This window comes from Magallana gigas, chromosome 4 (genome assembly GCF_963853765.1).
Source record: "Magallana gigas chromosome 4, xbMagGiga1.1, whole genome shotgun sequence".
Classification (NCBI taxonomy): Eukaryota; Metazoa; Mollusca; class Bivalvia; order Ostreida; family Ostreidae; genus Magallana; species Magallana gigas.
This window is the reverse complement of record NC_088856.1, coordinates 1,922,488-1,948,588: the sequence shown is the minus strand read 5'-3', so window position 1 is coordinate 1,948,588 and position 26,101 is coordinate 1,922,488. Positions and strand designations below refer to the sequence as shown.

The 26,101-nt window shown below is 35.2% G+C and overlaps 3 protein-coding genes across 5 annotated transcripts; all 3 read left to right on the top strand.

Moving 5' to 3' along the window:
* Window positions 1-228: 228 nt before the first annotated feature.
* On the top strand, window positions 229-5,913 carry LOC105325992 (uncharacterized). The gene is made up of 5 exons (XM_011425821.4): window positions 229-384; window positions 1,148-1,238; window positions 1,859-1,995; window positions 4,153-4,206; window positions 4,915-5,913. The coding sequence occupies exons 1-5, from the start codon at window positions 333-335 to the stop codon at window positions 5,019-5,021; spliced, it is 441 nt and encodes a 146-aa protein (XP_011424123.1). The 5' UTR covers window positions 229-332; the 3' UTR covers window positions 5,022-5,913.
* A 1,666-nt stretch (window positions 5,914-7,579) lies between these two features.
* Window positions 7,580-11,756, top strand: LOC105325993 (uncharacterized). Its single transcript, XM_011425822.4, has 6 exons — window positions 7,580-7,739; window positions 9,040-9,138; window positions 9,279-9,532; window positions 10,121-10,304; window positions 10,920-11,099; window positions 11,338-11,756. Exons 2-6 carry the CDS (start codon window positions 9,051-9,053, stop codon window positions 11,559-11,561), a joined length of 930 nt encoding a protein of 309 aa, XP_011424124.3. The 5' UTR covers window positions 7,580-7,739; window positions 9,040-9,050; the 3' UTR covers window positions 11,562-11,756.
* Window positions 11,757-17,938: 6,182 nt separating this feature from the next.
* Window positions 17,939-24,814, top strand: LOC105325994 (uncharacterized). Of its 3 annotated transcripts, none has more exons than XM_034450495.2 (6): window positions 17,939-18,064; window positions 20,225-20,325; window positions 20,947-21,185; window positions 21,477-21,678; window positions 21,999-22,181; window positions 22,648-24,814. In XM_034450495.2, exons 2-6 carry the CDS (start codon window positions 20,244-20,246, stop codon window positions 22,866-22,868), a joined length of 927 nt encoding a protein of 308 aa, XP_034306386.2. In that variant the 5' UTR covers window positions 17,939-18,064; window positions 20,225-20,243; the 3' UTR covers window positions 22,869-24,814. The 3 variants fall into 3 exon arrangements, with proteins under 3 accessions (XP_034306386.2, XP_034306387.2, XP_065936942.1); XM_034450496.2 differs by having other exon boundaries at window positions 18,047-18,158; XM_066080870.1 differs by lacking the exon at window positions 17,939-18,064 and adding an exon at window positions 18,361-18,542.
* Window positions 24,815-26,101: the final 1,287 nt, after the last annotated feature.

Sequence of the window (26,101 nt, the reverse complement as noted above, 5' to 3'; positions counted from 1 at the left end):
GGATCAAATGTCTTGGGACCGGAAGGTCCGGCCGATGGACCGGAAATCACGGTGTGTGTTATGATGCATACTATATGCGTTATTGATTACAAAATCAGGTAAATATTAATTGTCAAATTGACCTCAGAATACCTGTAGATGAGTACGAACGTGTACCACAGACAAAGAAGATCATCCAAATCTGCTGCCAGATTTAAAAGGCGGCATTGTGAGGCCCGATAATCATTGAAGCGCTCTACTGATTGTGTACTGAGTAATTAAAGACTTGAATGATAGCTTACTTAATATATAACCTACAATTTATTTAACAGTATCTCTTTTCTCTGACAATCATGGCTAGTTTACAGATTATCTTTGTGTTTGGGATTTTATTCCACTTATTAGGTATGATAATAAACTATGTTAAGTGTATAAGTTGTCACAACAGATTAAAGAGTTCTTAAAGTGTAAAGCTTACATATTTGTTTTGGGTAAAATATTATCTATAGATTAAAATGCGCAGTATTGAAATGACCAGGCACCATAAGAGTAACAATGTATACAACATTTTAAAACAGATCATAAAGTCAGAATTTCTTCTTCGCAACACATATTTAATTTATCTATACATACACAAAATTAAAAATGCAGTTTAGAATTCCTTGTCCATGATGTTAAATTTTACACATTTTGAGTCTTAATTTCTGATGAATAAATATTTGATGAATGACTTAAATGTCGGCGTCAGTCAATCATCTTTCATGATGATGGAGTAAACTGCAGGTCAGTAGTTTCTGGTCTGAAAAAAATCGGATGGAGATCCAGGTCGTCCATTTTTTTCTTTTTCTTCAGACTTAGCGCTACATACCTGCAGCTATCCCGAATCTTGATGCTCAAAAGTAAAGGTCGCGCGATACCCATATACCCATAAATAAAAAGGTGGACAAAACCTTGCAATTTGTGTCAGTATAAACTGTATATTCGATCGGTACCCTAGCCTTGTCACTTTTACCTACGGTAATTATATATCGCATTTTTAGAATCACCATTTTGTGCAGAACATTCATTGAAGATGTATTAAAATCATTATTTCTCGGTGTAGGTACTTTAAATTATGTCTTTCCTTCTTTCAATTTGGAAATACCGATTGACGTTTTTATGTTTCCAGGGTTTCTCAGTGCTTCCTGTGTGTACAAACTAGATGATAGTGGCAGCAGATACGTAAGCTGTGTACAGCATTACGTGGACAGTGACAGGTTGTAAGTAACACTCCCAACACCACGGGGAAAATCACAACCCTATCGATCACCACGGGGAAAATCACAACCCATCACCACGGGGAAAATCCCCACCCTATCACCACGGGGGAAATCCCCACCCTATCACCACGGGGGAAATCCCCACCCTATCACCACGGGGAAAATATTATAATAACAATTGTTTTACGTGTGGTTTATTTTTGGAATACAAATATTTCTAATTTAATAAAAGATATCCTTTTTGCGGAAGAGTTGATTTGAAATATTTACAATTTTTGTAAAAAGCTTTCATGATGTTTACCAGTAAATATCATTATGAAAATTCGCCAACACAATACAAAAACCATTTCCGGTATTCAAGTTGAATACAACTAATTCGATTGACAGGACTGTTTTATTGTTTTAAATTTTTATGCAATTAAACTTTTCAAGTCAAGAGAAGGCTTTTCATAGAATAATAAGTCAATGTAAATAAAAACATCTCTTTTTTTACGAATTAAATATATTTTTCTATTCATAGTTATGCAAAACAGACGATATATGTGGGAAGTTTTTGACATTCTTATCAATAATACATGCAGTGTGCCTGTTTTTAATCGGAGTAACTGTTTTAAATCTAGGTCAGTGGGGACGGTCGCCGGGGCGGTGTTTGGGTGCCTGGCCTTCATTGGTCTCGTTGTCCTTGCTGTCACCATCTTTTGCTGGTGGAAGAAGGGGAGACAATCTGGAACTCAGAGAACTATAGCATCAACTTCAGGTAAAAGCACGACACGATCCAGATAAATTAATATCTCAAGGCACAATGGCAACAATGTTCATGTAGTCCAGATGTAAGTAATGTTTCAAACCACAATAGCATCAGATCCAGGTAACACCAAGTATAAGAGTTTGGGACTTACAAATCACTTCGACATATCCATTGTATTCAAGATATCAATGTTCGAGTTATCGTAAAGTGAATTATAGTAAATTACAATTCAGATGTAAAGGTACATTTTGATATGAAAATATATTTCATATCGAGTTATTAATTTGATATATAGTAAAATAGAATTCAGATGTAAAGGTACATTTTGATATGAAGACCATTAAGCATGCTTTGTTGCATTAAAAATACACAATTACTATAACAAGGAAAAGAATTAATAGATACGGGTATAAACCAGAAACTGAACTTTTTTTTATTCTTAAAACAAACAAAAAATACAATTGCCGATCGACTAGCCAAGAAGACAGACATAGAATCTGAAATATAATTATTTGTACAGGCACGTAGCATCGGGGGGGGGGGGGGGAAGGGGTGCTTGCCCCCCCCCCCCCTACTTTTTCTCGCAGCAACTAATTTTTAAAATTTACCTTGAATTACCGGTATCATGGAGTTGCCCCCCCCCCAACTTTCTTGGGAGTATGTAAATTGATATGAAAATAAGGAATTTAGGAGTGAAATGAAAGTTATAGATATACAACGCCAACCCACCTACCCCATCCCACCCCCACGGATTAGGATTTTGAAGATTTTGGGAAAAAATCGAAATTTCCCTCTCTTTTTTGGTTTGCTTGTCAAGAATTTTTTTTGGATGTGTCTGCCCCCCCCCCCTTTAAAAAACGATGCTACGTGCCTGTTGTAATTGTACATAATAATGAAAAAGTTGTTGCATCAAATAATGTTTGAGGCATATGTAAAATATCTCCGCACCCACAGTGTTGATACTGACGGTCCTTCCAATGACAACGTGAACAACCAGGAAACACTCGAAACAAACACACTTCCTGTCGGAAGGACAAGTGGCTGTCCCTTAAGGGGACTACAATAAATACACCAAAAGTTTTTACGTGTTCTTAACGGAAATCTTAAAGGAGAGTCTTAATGTAAACTATGTATCGCGGGCCTTGAAATATGTATATAATCTAAAAGCAATGTGAAGGTGTGATCTCATCGTAAAAGCTACAATAACCCCAACTTCATATATGTTGTTTGGAAGGAACCCTATTGAACAGGCGTGCAGCCTTTTATTATCTAATATATGAAAGGCGTTTCAAAATTATTGTGGTTGAAAATTGGTCGATAGACCCTTAGAGGTCTGAATTAGATTAAATTTTCTTTGATTTGAAAGAGGAGTAAAAACTTTCAAGTGGTATCGTTTTATTTTCATATAAGTATGTGTCATGTAATAATTTTTGTATACATGTATGTATATGGCAGTGTTGATATTGTCCTTTACTAATTTTCAATCTTATAATTAATTATATTAAAATTATTGTTCATAGACGTTTAGCATAAGATAATGCAAATATATAAAAATGTCTGAATTTTTTAAGCAAAATTTTGCAACAATTTTACCTTTGAAGCCATACAATTGTACATCTAAAATTTGACATCACTCACCCCCATGTTTTATTATGTCAAAATGATACTGAATACATATCAAGGCAAACTGAATTACTTTTATAAATTCTTGATATTCAAAATGTTTTTATTTCAAATCAAATTGTAACTATTTTGGAAATTGTCTATTTTAAGTGCAAAAATGTCACACACAAAATGCAGCATCGTACAATTTTTGTTCGTAATCCCTCTATTCAGTGTGACCATTGTGCATAATTAAAAACAATATTTCAAGAAAAAAGTTTGCTTAATCAAAAATATTGACAACAAATCCTAATCAGGTTGAAATAGCATTTTAGGTGCAAAAAGGTCAAATTAAATTGGTCATAACTCAGAGGGATGAACACTGACCTCCCATTATCTTTGTATTTTTAAGTGTGTTTTGTCTACAGACTTCAATGATATACTTCTAAAAAATTCTTGATACAATAACATTAAAGAGTGGGATACTTAAGATTGAAATTTTCTTAAAGACAGTAGTCCTTAGTATATAATTTGTATGACATATTAAATACCGTTGTTTTCCAGCGTCAAAGTATGCCGTGAGATCGAACCAAGCAGGTGCGCACCCTACCAACCCAGGTAACAACAGTCAATACTAATATATCTCACAGAATGGGATTTTCCATTCACTGTATCCAACAATAAACAACAGATTTCTTTACCTTTTCATCAAATTGTGGGAAGGCATTTATAGATTATATACTTATTTCTTTTTATCAAATGATAAATGAACCATCATGAAATGGAGACGTTACTGCGTTGTTAAAAGGATATTGTTATTGGGTTTGTGACACACTTTCACACATTAGATTATATTGTTTCGGATAATGTAGAGTATAAAATTCAATTACTGGGAACATACATTGCAGCTATTAGCAAGTTCTTTTATCTAAAAATATTTCGCTTTTTATGAATGGTTTTAGATGGAAATGAAGACATTCCTACATTGTTAAAAATATATTGTTATTTGTTAATTTTTTTTTTCAATTAAGCAAATTCATGAAGCGACGCTTATATAACTCGAGAGGACATTAAAAACATGATCGAATAAATTCCAGATATACAAAGCGAATTATGTAGGCAAAAGTATATAAAGTGCGGTTATGAAAACAATTTGTTTGTTGGGGTCATTATAGATCCATGTGATAAATATGATGTTTGCAATGTATTGTCTGAAAGTTCTAATATATCTTTTAAAAAAGTTCTATGAGCAAGAAAAAATAACAACAAATGTTATTTTTCATGTTTGGTATTAATTTTTTTTTATTTCGATTCTATTTCTTACAGCACAGCCCCAAATCATAGTGACGAATACCGAAACTCAGCAAAACTATCCTATGACGTCAAAAGATGGCGCTTACACCATGCGCATGCACACTGGTTACGACCAATAAGCAGTGGAGAATTCTATGTTGTTGTATTATTGCTCTATACTTTAAAACAAGATGTTGTGTGTGTCGATCAGTGTGTGACAGACTGGATCAAAAAATGTTGGTCGATTCCCTTTAGCTTGGTACTGCCCATCATTTAAATAATTTTATATATAAGCTCCAGGGCCGAGTATTTTACCAAGTAATTTGTATTTCTGTTGTTACTGTTGTTGTAGATTTTTTAACAAATTCTCAATACTGACAAATTAAAAACAATCATAAACATAGAGTATTCGTATCTTGATTTTCGACAAACTATTGCATTTAATAAATCTTAACATGTAATAGGACTTTAAAGAATAAGCATGATTTTTTTTTTAGAATAAACTCTTTTGTTTATACGTGTATTGTAGATAAAGTTCAAGGTGTTCTGTGATATTTTGTTTTGCATAGGTAGGGGTTTGCTGATTTTATTAAAAGAAACCCTCTAAAGATAGAAATGAGAAGTTTTGTAAGGTCCAATTTTACCTAAAATACTGTATTTTTATACCCACGATTGGTACATTCAAATTGTATAAAATGTTTTCCTGCATTTTGACGTTCTATTCACAACTTTAATTTTAAAGGCAAAACATCTGCTTATCTCAGAAGGTCTCACACGAACGTAAATCTTTGGACTGTTTTCTTTTCCCAAATTTTACCTTTCCGTAAACAATAAGTGAGTTGCAAAACATATGATAAAATTCTTCACTTTTTTGTTTGTAACATCCTTTATGTGAATTTTCTTGAATCGTATACAGTTTATTTCTTTTATCTGCTTGACTTCGTATGTACATCATAGAATTGTCCCTCCAGTTTACAAATTTGTGAATACATAGTGTATATTTGTTACTTGAATAAACGATTTTTTGAGAGATGAATGGCTACTTTTTCTGTTCCGTCGAATTTGAGATATTGATGGCTACTTTTTGTCGTACATGTATAATCTTCTGAATACTATGCTTTTCCAAGCTATGCTATTCTTTCAAATCAATTATGTATATTTTTAAAATAAGCTTCAGTTTTTGGTAATATAAATGCAAACAGGATTACTTTTTTTTGTTTTTGAGGGTTTTTTTTTATCAACAAGCACAATTTGTCGAAACACCAAAAGAACGAAGCAATAACAATAAAAAAGAAGTCGGCGGATTGAACCTAACAACAAATAATAAATCTGATAGCATGAAATAAATCCATCCGTCCATACTTACTAATATGTACTACATAGCTGATTTTGAAATGTTAAACCTTAGGATGAAAAAGTTCCAAACTTAGTACATGTTTATCGAATCAATTATCAAGTGAACAATTAATACGTTTTTCTTACGTCATCAGCGATGGCCTTTATTGTGTACAACCAAACTCCAAACCAGTCAAGTGTATTCTGGACTATATTTTTCTGCAATGGCTGGTCGTCTTTGATCTGAAAAAAAACCACTGATTGAACTAAATGATAGTCAGTATACTTCAGTGCCGGTGACAATCTGTGATACGATCACAATTTCTTTGGCCTTTCCGAGCTCTGCCGGAAAGACGCGAGAACTGTGTGCGATAATCGGTAATAGCAATGGGCTTAGTACGCTCTAAGAGTTATTCCTCTTCAATCTTCAAAACCTAAATAAAGGAAAAATTATTTGAGTGTTATGTAGAGTCTGACTCTATTTCAGATAATTTTCGTTAGTTTTTTCTTGTACTTTAGTGTGTTGCTTTATTATAGTCTGACATTACTTTTATTTTCTACAGCCTCTCAGTCCTTCAATGTGTGTTGACTTGGTGGAGTCTTGTGTTGATTTGGTGGAGTCTTGTGTTGATTTGGTGGAGGAGTTTTGTGTTGATTTGGTGGAGTCTTGTGTTTATTTGGTGGAGTCTTGTGTTTATTTGGTGGAATCTTGTGTTGATTTGGTAGAGCCTTGTGTTGAGTTATCGGTGTTTCTGACTATAGTTTATTTTTCCATAGTCCATTAGTACTTAAATGTTGACTTAGCGGTTGGTGTTTGTATAGCGGGGACTTGTGTTGAGTTATTAGCCTGACAGTACTCTGATTTTTCGCAGCCTATAGTACTTAAGCGTGTTGACTTGGTGGTTTTTGGACCTTGTTGTACTTAGGCATGTAGACTTGTCTTCTCGTTCAGTGTGTAACTTAGCGGTTTTCAGAGCCCCGCTGTACATACTTAGTAAATAGTAGCGTGTTGACTTAACGGTTTTCTGAGCCTCGCTGTAGTACATATGTACTTAAGCGTGTTGATTTGGCGGTTTTCGGAGCCACGTTGTATCTAGACGTGTTGACTTGGCGGTGTTTGGAGGCTTGCTGTACTTAAGTGTGGTGATTTAGCGGTTTTCGGAGCCTTGCTGTACTTAAGTGTGGTGATTTAGCGGTTTTCGGAGCCTCGCTGTACTTAAGTGTGGTGATTTAGCGGTTTTCGGAGCCTCGCTGTACTTTAGTGTGTTTATTTTGCAGAGTCTTGAGTCAGGTTATCAGACTCTGGAAGTACTTTGATTTTTCGCAGCCTTTCAGTACTTAAGTTGTTGATTTTTCTTAGCCTGGCTGCACTTAAGTGGGTTGATTTGGCGTGTGTTTTGCTCTCCGCCGACAGACTGCCAAGCAAGGAGTGAGAGATGCCGGTCCCAGGAGACGGGAACCCATCGATCCGGGAGATGTGGGCTGCAGGCCAGACCAGCAATAGTGTGCAGAGTACCCACAAGGTAAGATCACTGTTTACTGTCTACATCTAAAATAATAAATAAAATCAATCTTAAATTCATTTTTTATAAAACTAGCAACTTAAATCAGCATCGTAGTGGCTACATTTCGAAGCATAAATGTTACTTATATTCATTTAAATAAGACAATGCTGTAATTACTGTGCACATCTGAAATCGTAAATTCATGTTTTCGTTATCTGTGAGTTCTTTGTCACTACCCTCATTGTCTGGTTGTGTATTGGATATTTGTTTGAATTAAAACCCCGATCATTGTGGCGTTTTTGGATGTTTCATTAGTTCCATGGTGAAAATGTTAATACAACAAAGATATTGTTGTGTTGTTTACATCTTTGTTTTGAAGCTGTTTTGTATTTCCTAAAACTTCCCGTATTGACAGATAATAGTCTGTAGAAATCAACCTTTATGTATTTGGCTTCCTGTGTAAATATTAAAACCTATACCTTTTTGTCACTCATGGACTGTACTCTATTTTTTGATATGTTGAAAGGGACACAAAACTTTTCTTTCGTCATTAAAGAATATTCTTAAAGAAATTTGATGCACATCGGGGCAGTAATGTACTAAATATGTATGCACATAGGTGTAATATTTTCCATTTGTTATCTAAAATTCCTTGTAAATATCCTGAATGTTCCGCGGAAACAGAAATGAAACATAAATTGTTAATAAGCAGTTACCCTAATAGAACAAACCTTCATACACGCAATGTTTTCATTAAGTCTATATCTACAACGGCTCGTCTTTTGATCATAATAACCATGTTCATCTTCTTCTGAGCATTGCACGGCCAATAGAAGCGAGAAAGCCAGACAATCAGTGATCGCAAGTGCCAAAATAACACAATTTTAAGTTTTAAGCATGATATATATGTCAGCAATCAATAGAAATCCTGGCGAGCAGGTCCTGAATTAACCTTATATGAAACAACAGGGTCGATACCGGTGGAGATCCCTGCTCACTTGGCCTGTATCTGGGCTGCATGTTTGATGTAGCCCCTCCCCCGCCGGGACCAGACCATTCCGCCATTATGCAGCTCATCTCGCATGCAACCACTTAACTTAATGATCCTAGCGCAGTATATTTACAGATAGGAGGAACGTTAACTATATGTTTAATAACTCGTCCATATTTAAATTGACCTTTAATTCCTTTAGAATCCTCATACGGTGTCTGTTTATTGATGCTTGAGATCTGTGCATCGTGCTATTACAATGTATTGCTGAAAAGCTTCCTACGAATTTACATATCCATGGACCTAATGTATGAATTCTCTTTTCAGATCTTCCGGAGATGCCTAGCTTCCGGTCCGTTTTTCAGTGGACTATGAAGACGCTGGTCTTCCTGTTCGCCCCTGTGATGACCCTCAATAAGACGATAAGTACGACTTGGTCAGAACTCATTCGATAAATATTCATGAACAATCACCCCTGTGGCAATATAAATTGCCAATAACCATGCAATTTATTCTCCGTTTTGTTGGCAAACATTCTGATTAATTGAAATACAATTTCTTTCTAGTTCGTTTAGATACCACAGAAGAAAGAGACTGCGGCAGATTGTACAACATATCGTCTGAAAACGAGGTCCGCCTAGTGGCTACCGGAAGACTTCAATCTGGCACGTGCGCAGTGACGCTACGTATCGACAGTCACGACGACCTGCAGTGCGAGACAATTTGCATAAAGATGTCGGTTTCTCAGCTTCATACGTGTGACGTAAAGATGCTGTTTGTGCCTATCACTTTCGACAAATCGGAAGTCGTGGACCCAAAGGTTGTTTGTCAAAATTCAGCTAATGATGATGTCCTCTCCATGAGGTAGCAACTATCTGTAAACATTATACCCCCTTAATTCAGCTAATGATGATGTCCTCTCCATGAGGTAGCAACTATCTGTAAACATTATACCCCCTTAATTCAGCTAATGATGATGTCCTCTCCATGAGGTAGCAACTATCTGTAAACATTATACCCCCTTAAAAATTCTAAATAAACTCAAATTAAAACAGTTCAGCATATTGCAGAAGAAAAAGTTGAGATATTGAGTATAGTTTACACCAACAAAAATTGTATCTTTTACCACGAGACTCAACATTTTGTGCCATAAACATATGGGTATCATGTCAGGTATAAAATTGCACCCATAAGGAAATTGAATGAAATGTGAATGATACAGGGAAATAAAGTAACAAAGTTATGACATTGAATATCATTAATATTATCATGCATAATATTGAAACGCTGAGGTTGTCGTAACCCTTTTCTCGTTATGTTGCTTTGGTTCTACGATTGTCTTCCTCCATTCTTAGTAGTAGTGTTGAATTGCTATTGATGTCATTATCCTTTTCTGGTTATTTTGTAGCGTTTCGATTGTCGTAACCCTTTTCCCGCCACTTGGTGTCCGTCTGCTGACGTTTTCTACGTCATAGTGACGGAGAGTAACCGCTACCCCCGGACAAGGGAGAACCTGTATCGGTTCGACGTCGATCTGACCCCTCACTGCGTAGCCAGAAAGGACAGAACGAAGGAACGCGAGGCTCAAATCTGTAAGTCCCCTTCTCTCGCTACTTGTCAACGTAGGTGGCATTTGTCCAACAAAATTATCTGCTTTTTTGCATTACATTTGATTCACCGCAAAAAGCATTTATCAAATGAAAATCATTTACTGAGTTCCCTTACTACGTTTGGTTCAATCAAAAAATATGCTGTCATTTTGCAAGAAACGTTACAATGATGAGACAATTCTTTTTTAGATGACAGTTAAGTGACGACAAAGTCAAAAGTATCATGATATTTTATTTCATACTCTGAAGTCCTTTCAATGAATTCAACTTTTACGACCTGGAACATGTCTCAGAGTTTAACCGGTAGTTCCGTCATAATTCCGTGTTTTCATTACTTTACCAGTATGCAATGGTATTTATCACATAATTTTGTCATCTTTGATTATCAAGATAAAAAAATTACCTTTTTAGGAAATATATTGTATGTACACGTGTGCGTGTTATTGCAATTCTTCGATTTATTTTTTCCTCATATCACCTCCACAGTTATGGGTAGGTATAGCTATAATACTGTACAGTAATGCACTGTGGTAATGTGTCCCCTTGTCATCAAGAATTTCTAACTCATTGAATTTTCATAACTTTGTTTCTCCGTAGCGCACAAATACACCGTGGAGAAGAGTGCCCGGGAACGCTGGATCTACATAGAGGGCATCGTCGTCAGTATCTGCCTCGCTTCCATTTTTCTGGTGGCGCTGATCGTCTTCTTCTGCTACTACAGGGCTCAGAAGTCCAGCGGTCCGCCGCGCTGCGAGATTTCCAAGTCTTCTAGCAGAGGTACAATGTACCTCTTTGGAGTGGGCTGCAAAACATTAAGTGTCTGTTCTTGAAGACTGTCCTCGTTTTGTCTTTTTTTCTATTTAGCGTAGCTACCCCCTTATTTTTACTCCATTGCGTTTTAAACATATGTGTAAGGTCTATATTTCGTTGTATTTTTTGTTAAATATTTTCATATGTTACTGACTTCAGTGACACTTTAACAGATACTGTTGATTACTGGTTTTCTTTTTTTCAGAACCAATTCTTTCTGCGGTAAAATCTAAGTTACCGTTCCGGTCTCACAAACGAAAGAGCCAAGGCACAGCAAGATCCTCTGAGAGCTATCATAAAATCGCTGACTCAGACCAGAGCTATAAACCGGAAGTGGAAGTGAGTGACATCATGCAGGACCGCACTGACTCGGCGTCGACGCTTGTGATAGGACAAGATCCAAAACGGATCGCAGAAAATCAAGTTTAGCAAAAACAGTTTTGGTTTTTGCTATTGCATATTTTATGGACCCTATGATTTTTTGGAAATGTCTTAAAAGTATTAGATACACCGGATGCAAGTACATGTATTGCTTGGTCGGTGGTTGTTTATCTTTAAATAACTTTTGTCATTGTAGAATGTCTTGGTAGTTAATTTTTGTGTCCGGGGGGGGGGGGGGGGGTCTTTTGGGTTTTTTTAATGTAAGGTTTTTAAGATGTTTACAGGAATATATGACGTTTTTCATATAACTTTACAAATTTTGTGTCTTATATTGAAGAAACCCAATATTTATCTTTTTTTTAATTTGATAAAAACAATTCATATTAAGATGTATCTTATTTGTATCTTTTTTCCTTGTTATTCTGTTCAATTATTCGTAATCTTCATCTTACTTTGTGTCCCAGGGTGTATATGTATCTGAATATTGATGATATTCACAATTCACTATAATCCATGGTTCTTGACGATACAAAGATTTTAGATGCACTGTAAACGTTGATATATACTGACAATATCAATGGCTATATAGATGTACTCTACACATGTAGGTGATCTTTTGTTTCTTTCCAGTGCTTCATTGATTGGGTTTTTAGCTCACCTGAGCTGAAAGCTCAAGTGAGCTATTCTGATCACATTTTGTCCGTCGTCCGTCTGTCCGTCCGTCTGTCCGTCTGTCCGTCTGTCCGTCTGTAAACTTTTTACATTTTGAACTTCTTCTCTAAAACCGCTTATCCAATTTCAACCAAATTTGGCACAAATCATTCTTATGGGAGGGCGAATATAAATTGCAGAAATAAAAGTTTGATCTGTATTCAAAGCGGAGAAAACCTTGAAACTGTAGAAAAAGGGGGGTGCATTTTTAAAAATCTTCTTCTCAAGAACTACCGAGGCAAATTCAACATAGTTTAGCATAAATTATCCTTATGGGAAGGAAAATATAAATTGCAAAAATTAAGTGGAAATTTTGTTTCAAATCTGAGTTATTACGAAAATAATAATAAAGGAAATGCGTGTTTCAATCAGTTTAATAGCTTCGGGTTCGGCATCCGGTAAAATGATTCCATACTTCTAAAACGAGGTTCTTTGTTTAAAGCAGCCATGACATTATACGAAAAAGGGTCGATCTGACTATGATGAATTTGCTTGTTGTGCAACAGTTCGCGTATGAAGGGAAATTTTGAAACATACAAAATATATTGGTGCCGATTTTGTGAAGTAAATTGAGGCTAAATATTTCAATGCGTTGACAGTTTTCACACATGACGTTGGTGTTAGCTTGTTCTGATTTTCGTTTCGTTCTCATTATGCTTTGTAACCTGGAAACTATCGTCTGTATTTCGTGATTTTTACGTATCAAATCAAACAGAGACTTCGGTAAATCAAACAGTTAACTGTTTACCTGCGCAAATTAAGCAAAATCGGATGTAGGGGACGGGTACTGAAATACAATTCATTCTATCGGTAATTCGGCATTATCTTTTGCGTAATGGTACATGTAGATTAATGCAATAGGTTTTGTTGAGATGCTCGGCATTTTTTCGAGTTTATTCAGTTTAAATAGAGTTTGATATCGCTGACGGAAATATGTAGGTATATACATGTATATATATATGATTCATTTCGAAAAAATAAATTGTGTTCTTTATTTGTTATACATGTAGTGCATGTTTCTTGTGTTTAATTGTTTACAATTTCTATTTACTAACCATATTTGAGTGTTAAGCTTCGAATTATAAGCAAGATACAGCGATTTGCTCACAATTCTATGTTTGTACACAGATCTTAAAAACTAAAGCTTAAAAAAGTAAAATATTTGTCAATATTTATTAAGAAAATTTTCAAAGTCTGTTCTTCCAGAAACCAACTTTAACAACTTATAACCTTTTTAGCTCACCTGAGGGTGGGGCCACAATGGGGGGTCGAAGTTTAACAAATGAATATATAGAGTAAATCTTTAAAAATCTTCTCCTCAGAAACTAATCAGCCAGGAAAGCTGAAACTTGTGTGAAAGCATCATCAGGTAATGTAGATACAAATTTGTGAAAATCATGATCCCCGGAGGTAGGGTTGGGCCACAATGAAGGATCGAAGTTTTACATAGGAATATATAGAATAAATCTTTAAAAATCTTCTTCTCAGAAACTAATCGGCCAGGAAAGCTGACACTTGTGTGGAAGGATCCTCAGGTAGTGTAGATTCAAAGTTGTGAAAATCATGACCCCCGGGGTACGATGAGGCCACAATGGGGGATCGAAGTTTAACATAGGAATATATAGAGTAAATCTTTAAAAATCTTCTTCTCAGAAACTAATCAGCCAGGAAAGCTGAAACTTGTGTGAAAGCATCCTCAGGTAGTGTAGATTCATAGTTGTGAAAATCATGGCCCCCGGGGGTAGGGTGGGGCCACAATGGGGGATCGAAGTTTAAAATAGGAATATATAGAGTAAATCTTTAAAAATCTTCTTCTTAGAAACTAATCAGCCAGGAAAGCTGACACTTTTGTGGATGCATCCTCAGGTAGTGTAAATTCATAGTTGTGAAAATCATGACCCCCGGGGGAGGGTGGGGCCACAATGGGGGATCGAAGTTAAACATAGGAATATATAGAGTAAATCTTTAAAAATCTTCTTCTCAGAAACTAATCAGCCGGCAATGCTGAAACTTCTTTGGAAGCATCCTCAGGTAGTGTTGATTCAAAGTTGTGAAAATAATAACCCCTGGGGGTAGAATGGGGCCACAATGGGGGGTCGAAGTTTAACATATGATTAAATAGAGTAAATCTTTAAAAATCTTCTTCTCAGAAACTAATTAGCCAGGAAAGCTGAAACTTGTGTGGAAGCATCCTCAGGTAGTGTAGATTCAAATTTGTGAAAATCATAACCCTGGGGGTAGGTTTGGGCCACAATGGGAGGTCGATGTTTTAGATAGGAATAAACAGAGTAAATCTTTAAAAATCTTCTTCTCAGAAACTAATCAGCCAGGAAAGCTGAAACGTGTGTGAAAGCATCCTCAGGTAGTGTAGATTCATGGTTGTGAAAATCATGATCCCCAGGGGTAGGGTGGGGCCACAATGGGGGGGTCAAAATTTAACAAAGGAATATATAGGGTAAATCTTTAAAAATCTTCTCAGAAACTAATCAGCCAGATGTTTCTTTATAATTGTTAAGACTTTGGCCCCAGGACAATTCTTTGGCCTCCCGAGAAGGTTCATAGTTTGATGTACGTTTATATCTAATATATAAACTATTGTTAAGGATCATTTTGAGAACTGCAATACTCAACATATGATAAGACTATAAAATCATCTTGTTAGAAAAGGGACTAATGATTATAAACATAAGAATATCCAGGGGAAAATGGATTTTATTTATACAGGATCTACATGTATTATTGTACATTGTCCAGATAGTTTGTATTATGACTCCATTAAGCTGATTTTATCATACCTATTGTTCCTCAGGTGAGCGATGTGGCCCATGGGCCTCTTGTTCCTTTTATGTCGCCAAAGAGTTTCGTCTTCCTTTCCTTTAACAACAAAAAATTAACATCGACCGAAATGAAAACCAGGCAGAGGCAATTAAGGGGGCAGGGTGCTTTTATTTTGAAACAAAGATATACCTTTGTATTATATGCAAAGTACGTGCAACTGACTTATCCAATTTTTCTGGCCTCTCCACATTGAAAAAATGAACGCTACGTGCCGGAAACTCAATTTTTCTGTACGGTCAAAAAAAGTTGAAGGTAAAATATATTGTTTTGCAAAGTATTAATGAACACATGTAAAATGAAATTACTCAGTAAGAAGTTGAAATATGGGGGGGGGGGGGGGGGGTAATATGTTTCACCTTCCTTAAATAATTGCACTGTAGTTCCTGAACTTATTAATAGAATATCAAATTTGGCGGAATAGAGTCCTGGTAAATATTTGAAGCATGTTTAAGCTCCGCGGTTAGTTTCGATTCATCTAGGCCTCATGCTGCTAGTTCCTGTACTTTAGAATTTATTAACACGCTTCTTTATTTTAATTATCTTGGCTAAGCTTTTTCAAATTACATGTATAAAAATAGCCATAACTTCGATGATTAATCTTGTTAATCTGCATAAGGAAACTTTGATAAATATAGCTTTATATCATTAAGACAAACCATTTTTTTTATTATTATATTAGATTTTTGTATCTTGAAAAATAAATGAGTCGGTTGTCCCATGTAATCCTCAGTATGTGTGAAATTTTCTGTCAAAATGGAGGAATCTCGGGGTTTTTTTGGTCGCAAAGAGAGAATATTACTGTGTTTCCACAAATCAAAAAGGACATGAAGAAATCAAGCTAATTGCTGTCTAAGAAAAACTATAAATCTAATGAACTTTATGTTTGATATATAAGTGTATTTGACTGTTTTAACTTTTATGAACGTTGAGCTATTTGTATGATTAAAAACATTCAACCTTCTATGACAGGAGAAAAAGGCACTGTCTTAGGAATAACAGAAGTGAAGCCGACAGTGGGTTGACCTGGATAAAAACATTGCCAGGGACCAATAATTCACCTGGATTTATTCTTTATTGACAAAAGAATGCTCCCTAATTAATTCTCACCTGTGCATCAATCATATTTGCACATTGATCTTGCCGGGGACAGTCTAGTTGGAACACTGATGACATTTCAACCATCAACCTTTCCTCTTTTCTTTCTTCATTAATCATAAAAGATGACAAATATTTATAATTCACTTTCTGTTACATAAGGTCAAAAAAGAAATGTGCGCCGACAATAAATTTCTGTCTGACGGCTTCTCCGTCTTACAGTATAGCTATATGGTTAATGGTTAATATATAAACAAATCTCGACCTTTCGAGATCGAGCAAGGAATTTTTTACCCCTCACATTTTTGAAAGGGGAAAGGGGTGGATTCAACAACAACCCCCCCCCCCCCCCCCCACCACACACACACACACAAACATACTCACCACAAATAATTCTTTGAAATAATACTTTCTCGTAAAGCGGTGGTGTTTCAATGGTACACCACGCCAAATTTCAGTTTACGGGGATTTACCTAATGTTAATACATGTTAATCCATGTTAATCCTATCAGAACGCCGTCTTGATGGAACAATATATAATTGTTTTGACTTGGGCTCGCTCTGTCCTTGTCGATCCTTATATACATGCATGTATTTTATACATGTGGGGAGCTTTGTTGTTATTCTTTATTCGTCGTAAAATCGCGTATTGTTTGAAATAAGATGCAATTAAGTACTGGTCCTTGGTAGTAAATAAGGTCTAAGTTTATATGTACGTGTAAGTATAGTTTACTAAATTAAACACTGTTGGTAATTAAGGGTGGGAGTTGTCCGAAAACCAAAGTTGCCCAACCCTCAGACAGTGCTCAATGCAGCCATTATTTGTCACAATCGCTAAATTGTATTTTTGTTTTAGTGCATAATGCTCTCTAGGGTTTCTTGAAGGCCTTGAAACTACATTGTATATATATGCATTTTTCATTAAAATCAAGTCACGGTAAATATAAAATAAGAATTTTAAGTCTGATAAAACTAGCGAAAGAATTCTGCCAAAACATGTTTGCCCACGCGTAAACCACAAAAAATATCTAAAGAACGAATCTTGTGGCTAGATATAAATGTTGTCTTAATAAAGTTTTTTTTATGATAATGAATTCCACATAGAATAATGTGTTGGGTTTTCTCTTAATTACATTATGTATGTCTATAATTATAATAATTTTGCCAAAACATCAACAATTTTAATTTTATTGTAATGTTATGGCATTATGCATTGGCATTAAGAATAGTAAAATAGCTTCAATGATATTATTAATTTCAATAAAAAGTTGTCAAAATACACAATTCCAGAGAATTTTATTCTAGGTCTGCCAAATTATGATAAAGTATTCCTTGATTTAAGAAATTAAAACGCATTTACAATTTTACATCAATAGTTTAAATGTATGCATTGTAGTCATTTTAAAAGTTTCTTTTAGTATAAATTTTAACATTTTGAAAGGGAGGAGGGTAAGAAAATTTTAAAGTATTAATGTCATAAATCAAAACGTTTGACACGAAAAATATTTTAAAGTCTGTTCGCAATTTCAAAACATTCTGTGACGTCTGAACATTAAAATTGTTATTATAACTGCGTCAAGTAATGAAATATTTCCCTATAGGCCTACATGTATATACATTAGAATAATCAACCCTAACTCGATACAATGATAAGACAACTCTTCAGTAACTTTTTCATTTTTTTATTGTGTCTACAAGCCAATACAATCTTATCGATTTACTTACAATAGATAAGTACAAAATACAATAGAAGATAATTTTACGAGAAATAGAATCCCCCTTGGTCGCCCCTTTGTCGTTGTTTACTATCGCGTAGTGTTATCAAATTGAAGAGTTCTCGGCAAATAGGTCGGCGGACGTAGCAGCATTTTGTGTGTGATCAGGCCGTTGATTTCAAAAGAACGGAGGTGAGTTTCCCAATACTGCGTACACACGTGTATATACTTATATTACTTTCAATTTTGTACAGTTGTAAAGGAAACAGCTCATTTATTGGTCAGGGTAAGTAATGTCGGTGTGGAATCCCTTCGACTCCAGTTCATGGAGTGGTCGCATTTGAAGGGGAAAATTAGCATGCACATGGGTGATTTGAAGGTGAAATTTTATCAAGGTAGCATTTCGAGTATGGACAATGCTTACCTCAGGAAATAGGTCGCATTTTGTTAGAGTGCATGTCTGTGGTGTAATGAAATGGAAAGGTGTGGCTCCAGGTCAGTAAATGACAAAGGTTTACTTCCTGAAGTTGACCAGAATCATTGCGCTGTGTCGTTCGGCGTGTCACGCTTTGCTGGACTTGGCATGCCCCGTAATCGAACGCAACATCTATACACTGTACCCCAGGTGTCTGGTACAAGAGAATAACCGACCACCCCCAGGCGAACAGACGTAAACAAAAAAAAGTGGCCTAGTATATAGTGGTCAATTTTAATCTCTTTGTCTATGTTTTTGTGAAAGAGGGGTCTGGTAGATCGGCTTTTGATTCATAGTACAATGATTATTGTGATGATGTGTTGCTCATGACAATTGTATTCTACAGGAATCTTTTGTATACCTTAACCTACTTTTGGGTGATTGATGGCATCATGGCACTAACGTTAGGCCTATAATAAACCTGTCTGTTTATAGATCAGCAATCGGGGGAAAGTTAAATTATTGCTCTATCATATTAGTACTCTATTAGCAGCAGTTTGTGCTTTATTAGGCAAATTGCTTTTTGAATAATATTATTCACAACTTCACAAGTCATTTTTGATAGGTCATTATATGCAGATGGAATTCAGATAAACACACAGGTAATTCTGACACCTCAAATTTTAAAAATAGAAACAGGTATGGCAGGCACCTGGCCTGTAATGAAATAAACTACAGTCCCTTATTTGCCTCTTGAAAACTTATCAACAATCTTCCACAGTGTTATATCGCCCACTGGCACTCTGACGCTGTTGAAACTGATTATAAAAACCTCAAAAAAAGAGATCGCATAAATGTACAAGATGTCAACATTTCTGTATCACTGAATAAAACTTTAGTGAGTTTTTTGGATGCATTCGAGCTGATACATGTAAGTCATGGTAATTTTTTTTTTGTAGAGGTGGGGGGGGGGGGGGGGGGGATAAAAATGTGCAACAATTAAGTGGACTTGCCTGCAGTGTACTTTGACAAGCATGTGTTGATTGTTGGCTTCACATATCATAAAGATTGCTCTAGTCAGTCAGAAATTCCTTGTTGATTTTTGGGATGTTTTTAATGGCCAAAGGGTACATTAGAAAATACTTGTCTTTCTGTTCAATATCAATGTAAAGTTTTTGGGACAGATGGCATTTTGTTTTAACTTGGACTGTTGAATGGGTAGGAGTTGATTTTGAAGTCTCTTTTGTTTTGTTAAATCAATTACCACTTTAAGTGATTTTTTTCAAATGAATATCTAATGTTTTATTAACCATTTTTTACTGAAACCTTATACTGTACTGTTTTAGCAATTTGAATGCAAAAAAATTAGTTTTATTGTATCGCAATGCCTCTAACAGATGAACCATAGAATAGGATATTTGGATTTAATCAGCTAATGAAAGGCTCCTCGCCCTGACAATGGTGGTGAAACATGCAACCTGTGTAGAACATTGAATATATTTGTTATATGTACCCTACAGATGGGACTAACTCTAATAGAGATTTTTTTGTAAGACATTTCTGTACTTTGGGAGGGGGTGGGGATTAGCAGGTAACTGGATTTTTCATTTGAACTTCACTACAGTGAAATTACATTTCTGATAGGGAGAAAAGGCTCATTGTAGGAACATGTTATTGTATAGATGCCAGACAGTCACATAGGCTACCAACATACAAAATGGATTCTGTGTTATTATAGATTAACACTTTGTGGTTTTCAGGTTTTAATTGCGAAATGCTTCTCACGAAGAGATGCCTTGACATTTAACAGGATATTGGATCAATATGTGTTCTTGTTGTATACCAATAAACCATTGTCATGAATGTTCTCATTAATGATTTATAAACTAGATGGATTAAAATGGCAAGCTTTTGATGTCTTTTTTTTCTTCATTCAGGAAAGATAACTCAGTCATCATGAACAGTTACTTCCCTTTGTTGTTGGCCCTGGTGGCTGTCCCTCTGTATGCTGCTCCAGCTGCGCCCATGAACATGACCTGTAAGTAACCATAGCAACATAAATCGTGCATAAAAAATGGCAACACTCTAGGTATATGTTTATTGTTGCACTTTGCAGGAAACTGTATTCATACTATATATAGAGAGAGAGGAAATGTTCCCAATCATTACCTCTCAGAGCTCGAAAAAATACATCAAATGAATTACATCAATATAAATACAGACCATTTAATTAGCAGTTGAGGTTGGAGCTAGATTTCATCAAATTCAGTAATACACTCTAAAATGCATCACAGAAGAGACATACAAGGCTGTCTTAGTCTAGCCGATACAATGTACTTATATTGATGGCAAGCAAATTCATTTTATATAAAATTCTAACATCCGATAATGTTTTAAACCATACAAGGTGTTTTTCCAAGCTCTGCCAGAAAGGCCCAACAAGTTGTGTTTTGGTAGGATTTTTCTTGTATATATATATAATCTCTCATATGAAAGCTTGCAAGTAAAAGGTTAAACAATTTCTTCTTAAAATTTGTATTTATCCCACCAATAGCTAGACTTGAAGACCAACACTGGACTGCTAGTATTAGTAGTCATATATTGCTTGCTATGTTGGCTTGTGTAACATAGGTCTTGACTTTGTGTTCACTATTGACAGATTACATGGAAAACGTGGGGTCCGTTCATGGGAAATGTGGACGCCAATGGACTCTACCTATAGATGGGAAATACCAGTATGAACTGGTCTCTCACGGGCGGGCAGTGAACGGCGATTGTACCACCACGATAGTTGTAGGTCATTCATCAAAGTGTACCCGCAAAATCTGTGTGCGTATGGACGAATGGACTCTGGATGCTGACATCATGAACGTTACTTTTAATGGAGAAGCAGAAAAGGTTAGGATAATATGTGTTGTAGACAATAAATCATAGATATGATCCCTTAATTTGTTTTGTCAATGAAACTGTAGGAACCCTATAACTTTTTTTTTCTCAAAGTTAGATATAAAATACTGGACAATATGCTTGACATGTTTGATGATTCATTGCTCAATCAAAGGTAGTTGTGATGCAAGAACCTAAGTATTTTGCTCTTTATTTTTTTTCAAGAAATAAAATAAATTGTATCAAATGTTGGTTTATTGTACTTAAGTAGTTTTCTTCATTTTTTTTTTTTTTTTTTTTCAGAAAGTACTGAAGTATGGCTCAGAGAAGATGACCAAGACCTGCTTTGCGGGAATAAGATTAGAAATCCGTGTGATGGAGGATTCGATGTATGCCGAGAAATGGGCAAAGGAAGAGGTCCCAAACAACGTGTACAGCTTCAAGTTCGCTGTTTTCCCGGACTGTCCCGGGTATCCCCAGGGACTTGTGGAGGCTTCAGACAAAGGTCAGTGAACCATCCAGATAGGAGGGTTAATTCTCAGGGTCAGGGATTTAAAAAAAACTAGGATCTAGTGTGGTGGACTTTAGTTTGAAATTAAAGCTTTTTAAGAGAAACAAATATGAGCTTACAAAGCTGTATTATATGATGAAAAATTCTTTTTCTTAGAGTAGAATTTCAATTCAAAGAAGTTTTGAATTAGAGATAGGTCAAGATCATTTACCTGCAAACATTTTCATTTTACCCAAATTCTTTAGACAGCAGAGATAAAGGTTTGATTACCCTTTCTCCCATATTCTTTACACAATATTATTTTGTGTTTCCAGACTCTGCTGACTTTAACAGTGCCGCGGCGTTGGAGGCGGCCACCACGATGAACATTGTGTACGGAGTGATCGTGGCTCTCCTGCTCGCTAGCGTCTTCCTGGTCGTCCTGTTGATCACTTACTGCTACTACAAGAACAACCCCCAGGGACGCAAGAGGAGGTCGCAGAAAACATCCAAACTTGGTACGTACTGCCCTCCAGAAAGATTTGTATAGTATTATACAGCTACATCAGTTGAATAGGATTGGGAAATAAAAATAAACATAACTGCTGTTCTTAGTTATGGAATATGTTGAACATTGATGATAGAATGGCATGTGTTAAACCAGGGGTTAGACTTATTTGATATTGAGCAAATAATTAATATGTGAATCATTTAATATTGTCTGTCAGTTATCTGTCACATGGTATGTTTTCAATGAAGGCAATTAGATTTTCATATTTTCAACATTGAACTTTTTAAACATCAAAATCTAGTTTAAATACAGTACAGGTTTACCCTGGTTATGAAGACGAAATGTGTAGAGCTAAAGTTGAAATAAAAGATAGTCATATTCTTGGTTAATGTTTTTATCTTTGAATGGATCTGTTTGATTTTTAAACGAGAAGAATGGCTTGCTTAATTTTATTTTTCTGTTCCTGTGTACAGAGGAAACTTTCAACAAGGAAAAGAAGGTGATGGGAGAACAGGTCGCCAAGGACAAGCGTGTGGAGGGTCACTACAAGAAAACGGACAACTCGGAGTTACAGCCCCTGGTCTCTGCCGCCGCTCCAGCCGCCGCTGCTGTTGTTACCCAGGACGATCACGGTTCACCAACCATCAAAATCAGCGAGGACACCGACGATAAGGAGGAGAAGGGCGAGGAGTAGAAAGGGAAGAATTAACTCACCATTCCGTCGTAAATTGATCGCCGTAATCTTAGAGTAATTTAAGGGTCGCTTTGCGATCAAGTAATTTTCATGGGGGAAATTTGAGATATTTTGCAGTCTATTTTATTTTTATATTGGGTTGAGATGTTAGTTTTTATATTGGGTTGAGTGTAGGATTTTTTCGGGTCCAGCTGGTCTTCTGTGAGCGGGTTTTATATTACTGTGTTGAAGATTTACATGAGAAGTACGGTAACATTCTCTGCAGCTGAGCTGAATTTCCCCCTAGAGTAATTTGATCATATATGAAATAAAGGTAAAATTTGGACATGTCCAATCAATTTTAAAAACAAGAGGCATACCCATTGTAACATTAAGCAGTGAATATTATTTTTATGGAGGACTGAAATCAGTGTTCTTTGTGTTCAAGAATTTACCCACATTCAAAGTGAATGCTTGGTTTTGAAAACTGAGAGAGTGGTTTTTATCATGCATTTCTGCTCAAGTATAGTAGAACGGAAAATTATGTATTTGATCTGTCCATCACTTGGTGTAAAATCATCAAAGTTTATTACTTATATTTCCAATACAGATATTTTAGATTTTCAATAATTATCTATCGTTTTTGTGTGGAAACCATTTACTAGTATATTTTTTTAATTTCTGTAATCATTTTAATCTTTGAATGCTTAATGAAAGCTTCGGATATTTAAAGTCATATTTTTTTTATAGCTGGTTGTGTTTTTAAAGATATTTTAATATTTGACTACATTTTCATGTATAGGGTAGTTATAGGGGTCAGCTTATTGTTACTTTATACCAGATCTGTCCGTGTGGTACCCTGTCCTGAGGTTGTAAAATAGTTATCTCATTAAGCCCTGCATGAGTTGTACCATGTACTAGTAACTCATCTAAAACAATGGCCTAGATGTTACGCAGTGAGGAGAGAGAAATATTCTTATTACGGTAGAACTTTGTAGAGAAGTGCTACAGAGGGAGTTAGAGGTTACTTACTTAGACGTATTGTCTCTGCGACTTTGTGTACGTGTGTCTGTGTGAATTAGAATCCAACCCCACGGAGTGTTAAACAATTAGACCTATAAGGGTCGTCCCAGCTAAGTTATTTAAATTTTGGAACAAAGAAAAGCAAATTTTCAAGAATTTTATCTCTTTTTGATACATTTGAAAAAAATAAACCAATAGAAAATTTAAGTTCAAACTTTTGAATAAAAAAAAAATTAATTTGTATACATTTTTTGCCGTTGATACATTTGGCTCATTTATAGAAAATTTGAATCAGATTATGGCCTTTCAATAGCTGTGGCTGGGAGCCCTGAGATTTGTAGTTTATCTGGGATATAGTGATCCCTAGTCTCTAGTTTCTTCTCTCTCATGTAGATAAATGTGTAGACAGATAGTACATTCATCGCCTACTTGCAATACCATACATTATACTTATTGTACATGTATAGTATATATGTACATTATCAGAATGTAGCTGGCTAGTTTTTCCATCCAAGCTTTTAACTCATTTATTGTGTATCTACATGGTATGTGCAATCAATTTTTGTCAGAATCTTTTGAAGATCAGCAATTTTTTTTTTGTAAAACAAGAAAGGCAACTCTTGCAACACTATTGAAGAATTATTTTTTTTTAGTTTGATTTTTTTTCCAGACTCCACGTAAAACCTTTATTCCGGAGTGAAGTTTTTGGTTATTCTTACATTTTCAATGAAATCCAATATATTATATGATTATTTTTTCAAACCGGTATTTTTTTCTTCTGACAAAATTGTGTCACCTTTTTGTGTACATCTTCTGATATGAATTTTAATGTTTTGCTTAGCTGTATGGTTGTTTCACCCTGGCAAATTGTGTCACATTCGTGTATTTACTCTCAAATAGCAAGCCAAGTGGGTGCTTTACACACTAAATAAAATTTTGATTTATAATCTGTATGTCTTTTCTGTAGTTCTTTATCAGTGCATTGTTGATGAAATGATCTTTCATCTTCTATAAAGAATACAGAACTAAGTGTGTAAATATATGATTCCAATTTAAACCACAACTTTAATTGAACCCATACTATAAGACTCTACAATTTATCAGAATACTAAATAATGGAGGTGGGGGATATAGATAAACAGACAGTGAGTCTAAAAAAGAGAACTTAGCTCTTAAAAGATAAAACTTTGCCTGCTAGAGAACCAAGTTATTTATGAAACAAACCCACCCACTCTGATAAATAATAACACTGATTAGGAGCAACCATCAAAAACATAAAAAGTGCTTGATGTTGCAACTGCAAGACTTGTACTTTATGCCAAATACAATATTTGTAAAATATTGTAAAATTAATATCAATAAATACTGTTTAAACCAAGGTAACAGTAATGCAAAGTCAACCAGTCAATATTCAAGTAACGGTAATTTAAAGTAAACTAGTTAATAACTAAGTAACGATAATTCAAAGTTTACCTGTTTAAAATACCTAAGTATTGATACATGTAATTCAGTATTAACTTATTAATACGAAACAGTAATTCATACTCAACATGTAAAGTCCAAAGTAACAATAATTCAGCATTAACATGTCAATACCAAAGTAACGGTTATTCATAGTCAACATGCCAATACCAAAGTAACGGTAATTCAAAGTCAACATGTCAATACCAAAGTAACGGTAATTCAAAGTCAACATGTCAATACCAAAGTAACGGTAATTCATAGTCAACAGGTCAATTCCAAAGTAACGGTAATTCATAGTCAACATGTCAATACCAAAGTAAGGTAATTCATAGTCAACATGCCAATACCAAAGTAACGGTAATTCATAGTCAACATGCCAATACCAAAGTAACGGTAATTCAAAGTCAACATGTCAATACCAAAGTAAAGGTAATTCAAAGTCAACATGCCAATACCAAAGTAACGGTAATTCATAGTCAACATGTCAATACCAAAGTAACGGTAATTCAAAGTCAACATGTCAATACCAAAGTAACGGTAATTCAAAGTCAACATGTCAATACCAAAGTAACGGTAATTCAAAGTCAACTAGTTAATAACTAAGTAACGGTAATTCAAAGTCAACATGTTAATACCAAAGTAACGGTAATTCAAAGTAAACTAGTTAATAACTAAGTAACGGTAATTCAAAGTCAACATGTTAATACCAAAAGAAACGAAAATTCAAGGTTTACCTGTTAATACCTAAGTAACGATAGTTCAGGTTA

Bases quoted from the DNA above. Each gene is read 5' to 3' on its own strand.
- LOC105325993 (XM_011425822.4), top strand. From the start codon at position 9,051: ATGCCTAGCTTCCGGTCCGTTTTTCAGTGGACTATGAAGACGCTGGTC. The intron at 10,305-10,919 runs GTAAGTCCCCTT...GTTTCTCCGTAG, and splicing joins GGAACGCGAGGCTCAAATCT to CGCACAAATACACCGTGGAG. The intron at 11,100-11,337 runs GTACAATGTACC...TCTTTTTTTCAG, and splicing joins TTCCAAGTCTTCTAGCAGAG to AACCAATTCTTTCTGCGGTA.
- LOC105325992 (XM_011425821.4), top strand. From the start codon at position 333: ATGGCTAGTTTACAGATTATCTTTGTGTTTGGGATTTTATTCCACTTA. The intron at 385-1,147 runs GTATGATAATAA...TTATGTTTCCAG, and splicing joins GATTTTATTCCACTTATTAG to GGTTTCTCAGTGCTTCCTGT. The intron at 1,239-1,858 runs GTAAGTAACACT...TTTTAAATCTAG, and splicing joins TACGTGGACAGTGACAGGTT to GTCAGTGGGGACGGTCGCCG.
- LOC105325994 (XM_066080870.1), top strand. From the start codon at position 18,376: ATGACAAAGGTTTACTTCCTGAAGTTGACCAGAATCATTGCGCTGTGT. The intron at 20,326-20,946 runs GTAAGTAACCAT...CACTATTGACAG, and splicing joins TGCGCCCATGAACATGACCT to ATTACATGGAAAACGTGGGG. The intron at 21,186-21,476 runs GTTAGGATAATA...TTTTTTTTTCAG, and splicing joins TTAATGGAGAAGCAGAAAAG to AAAGTACTGAAGTATGGCTC.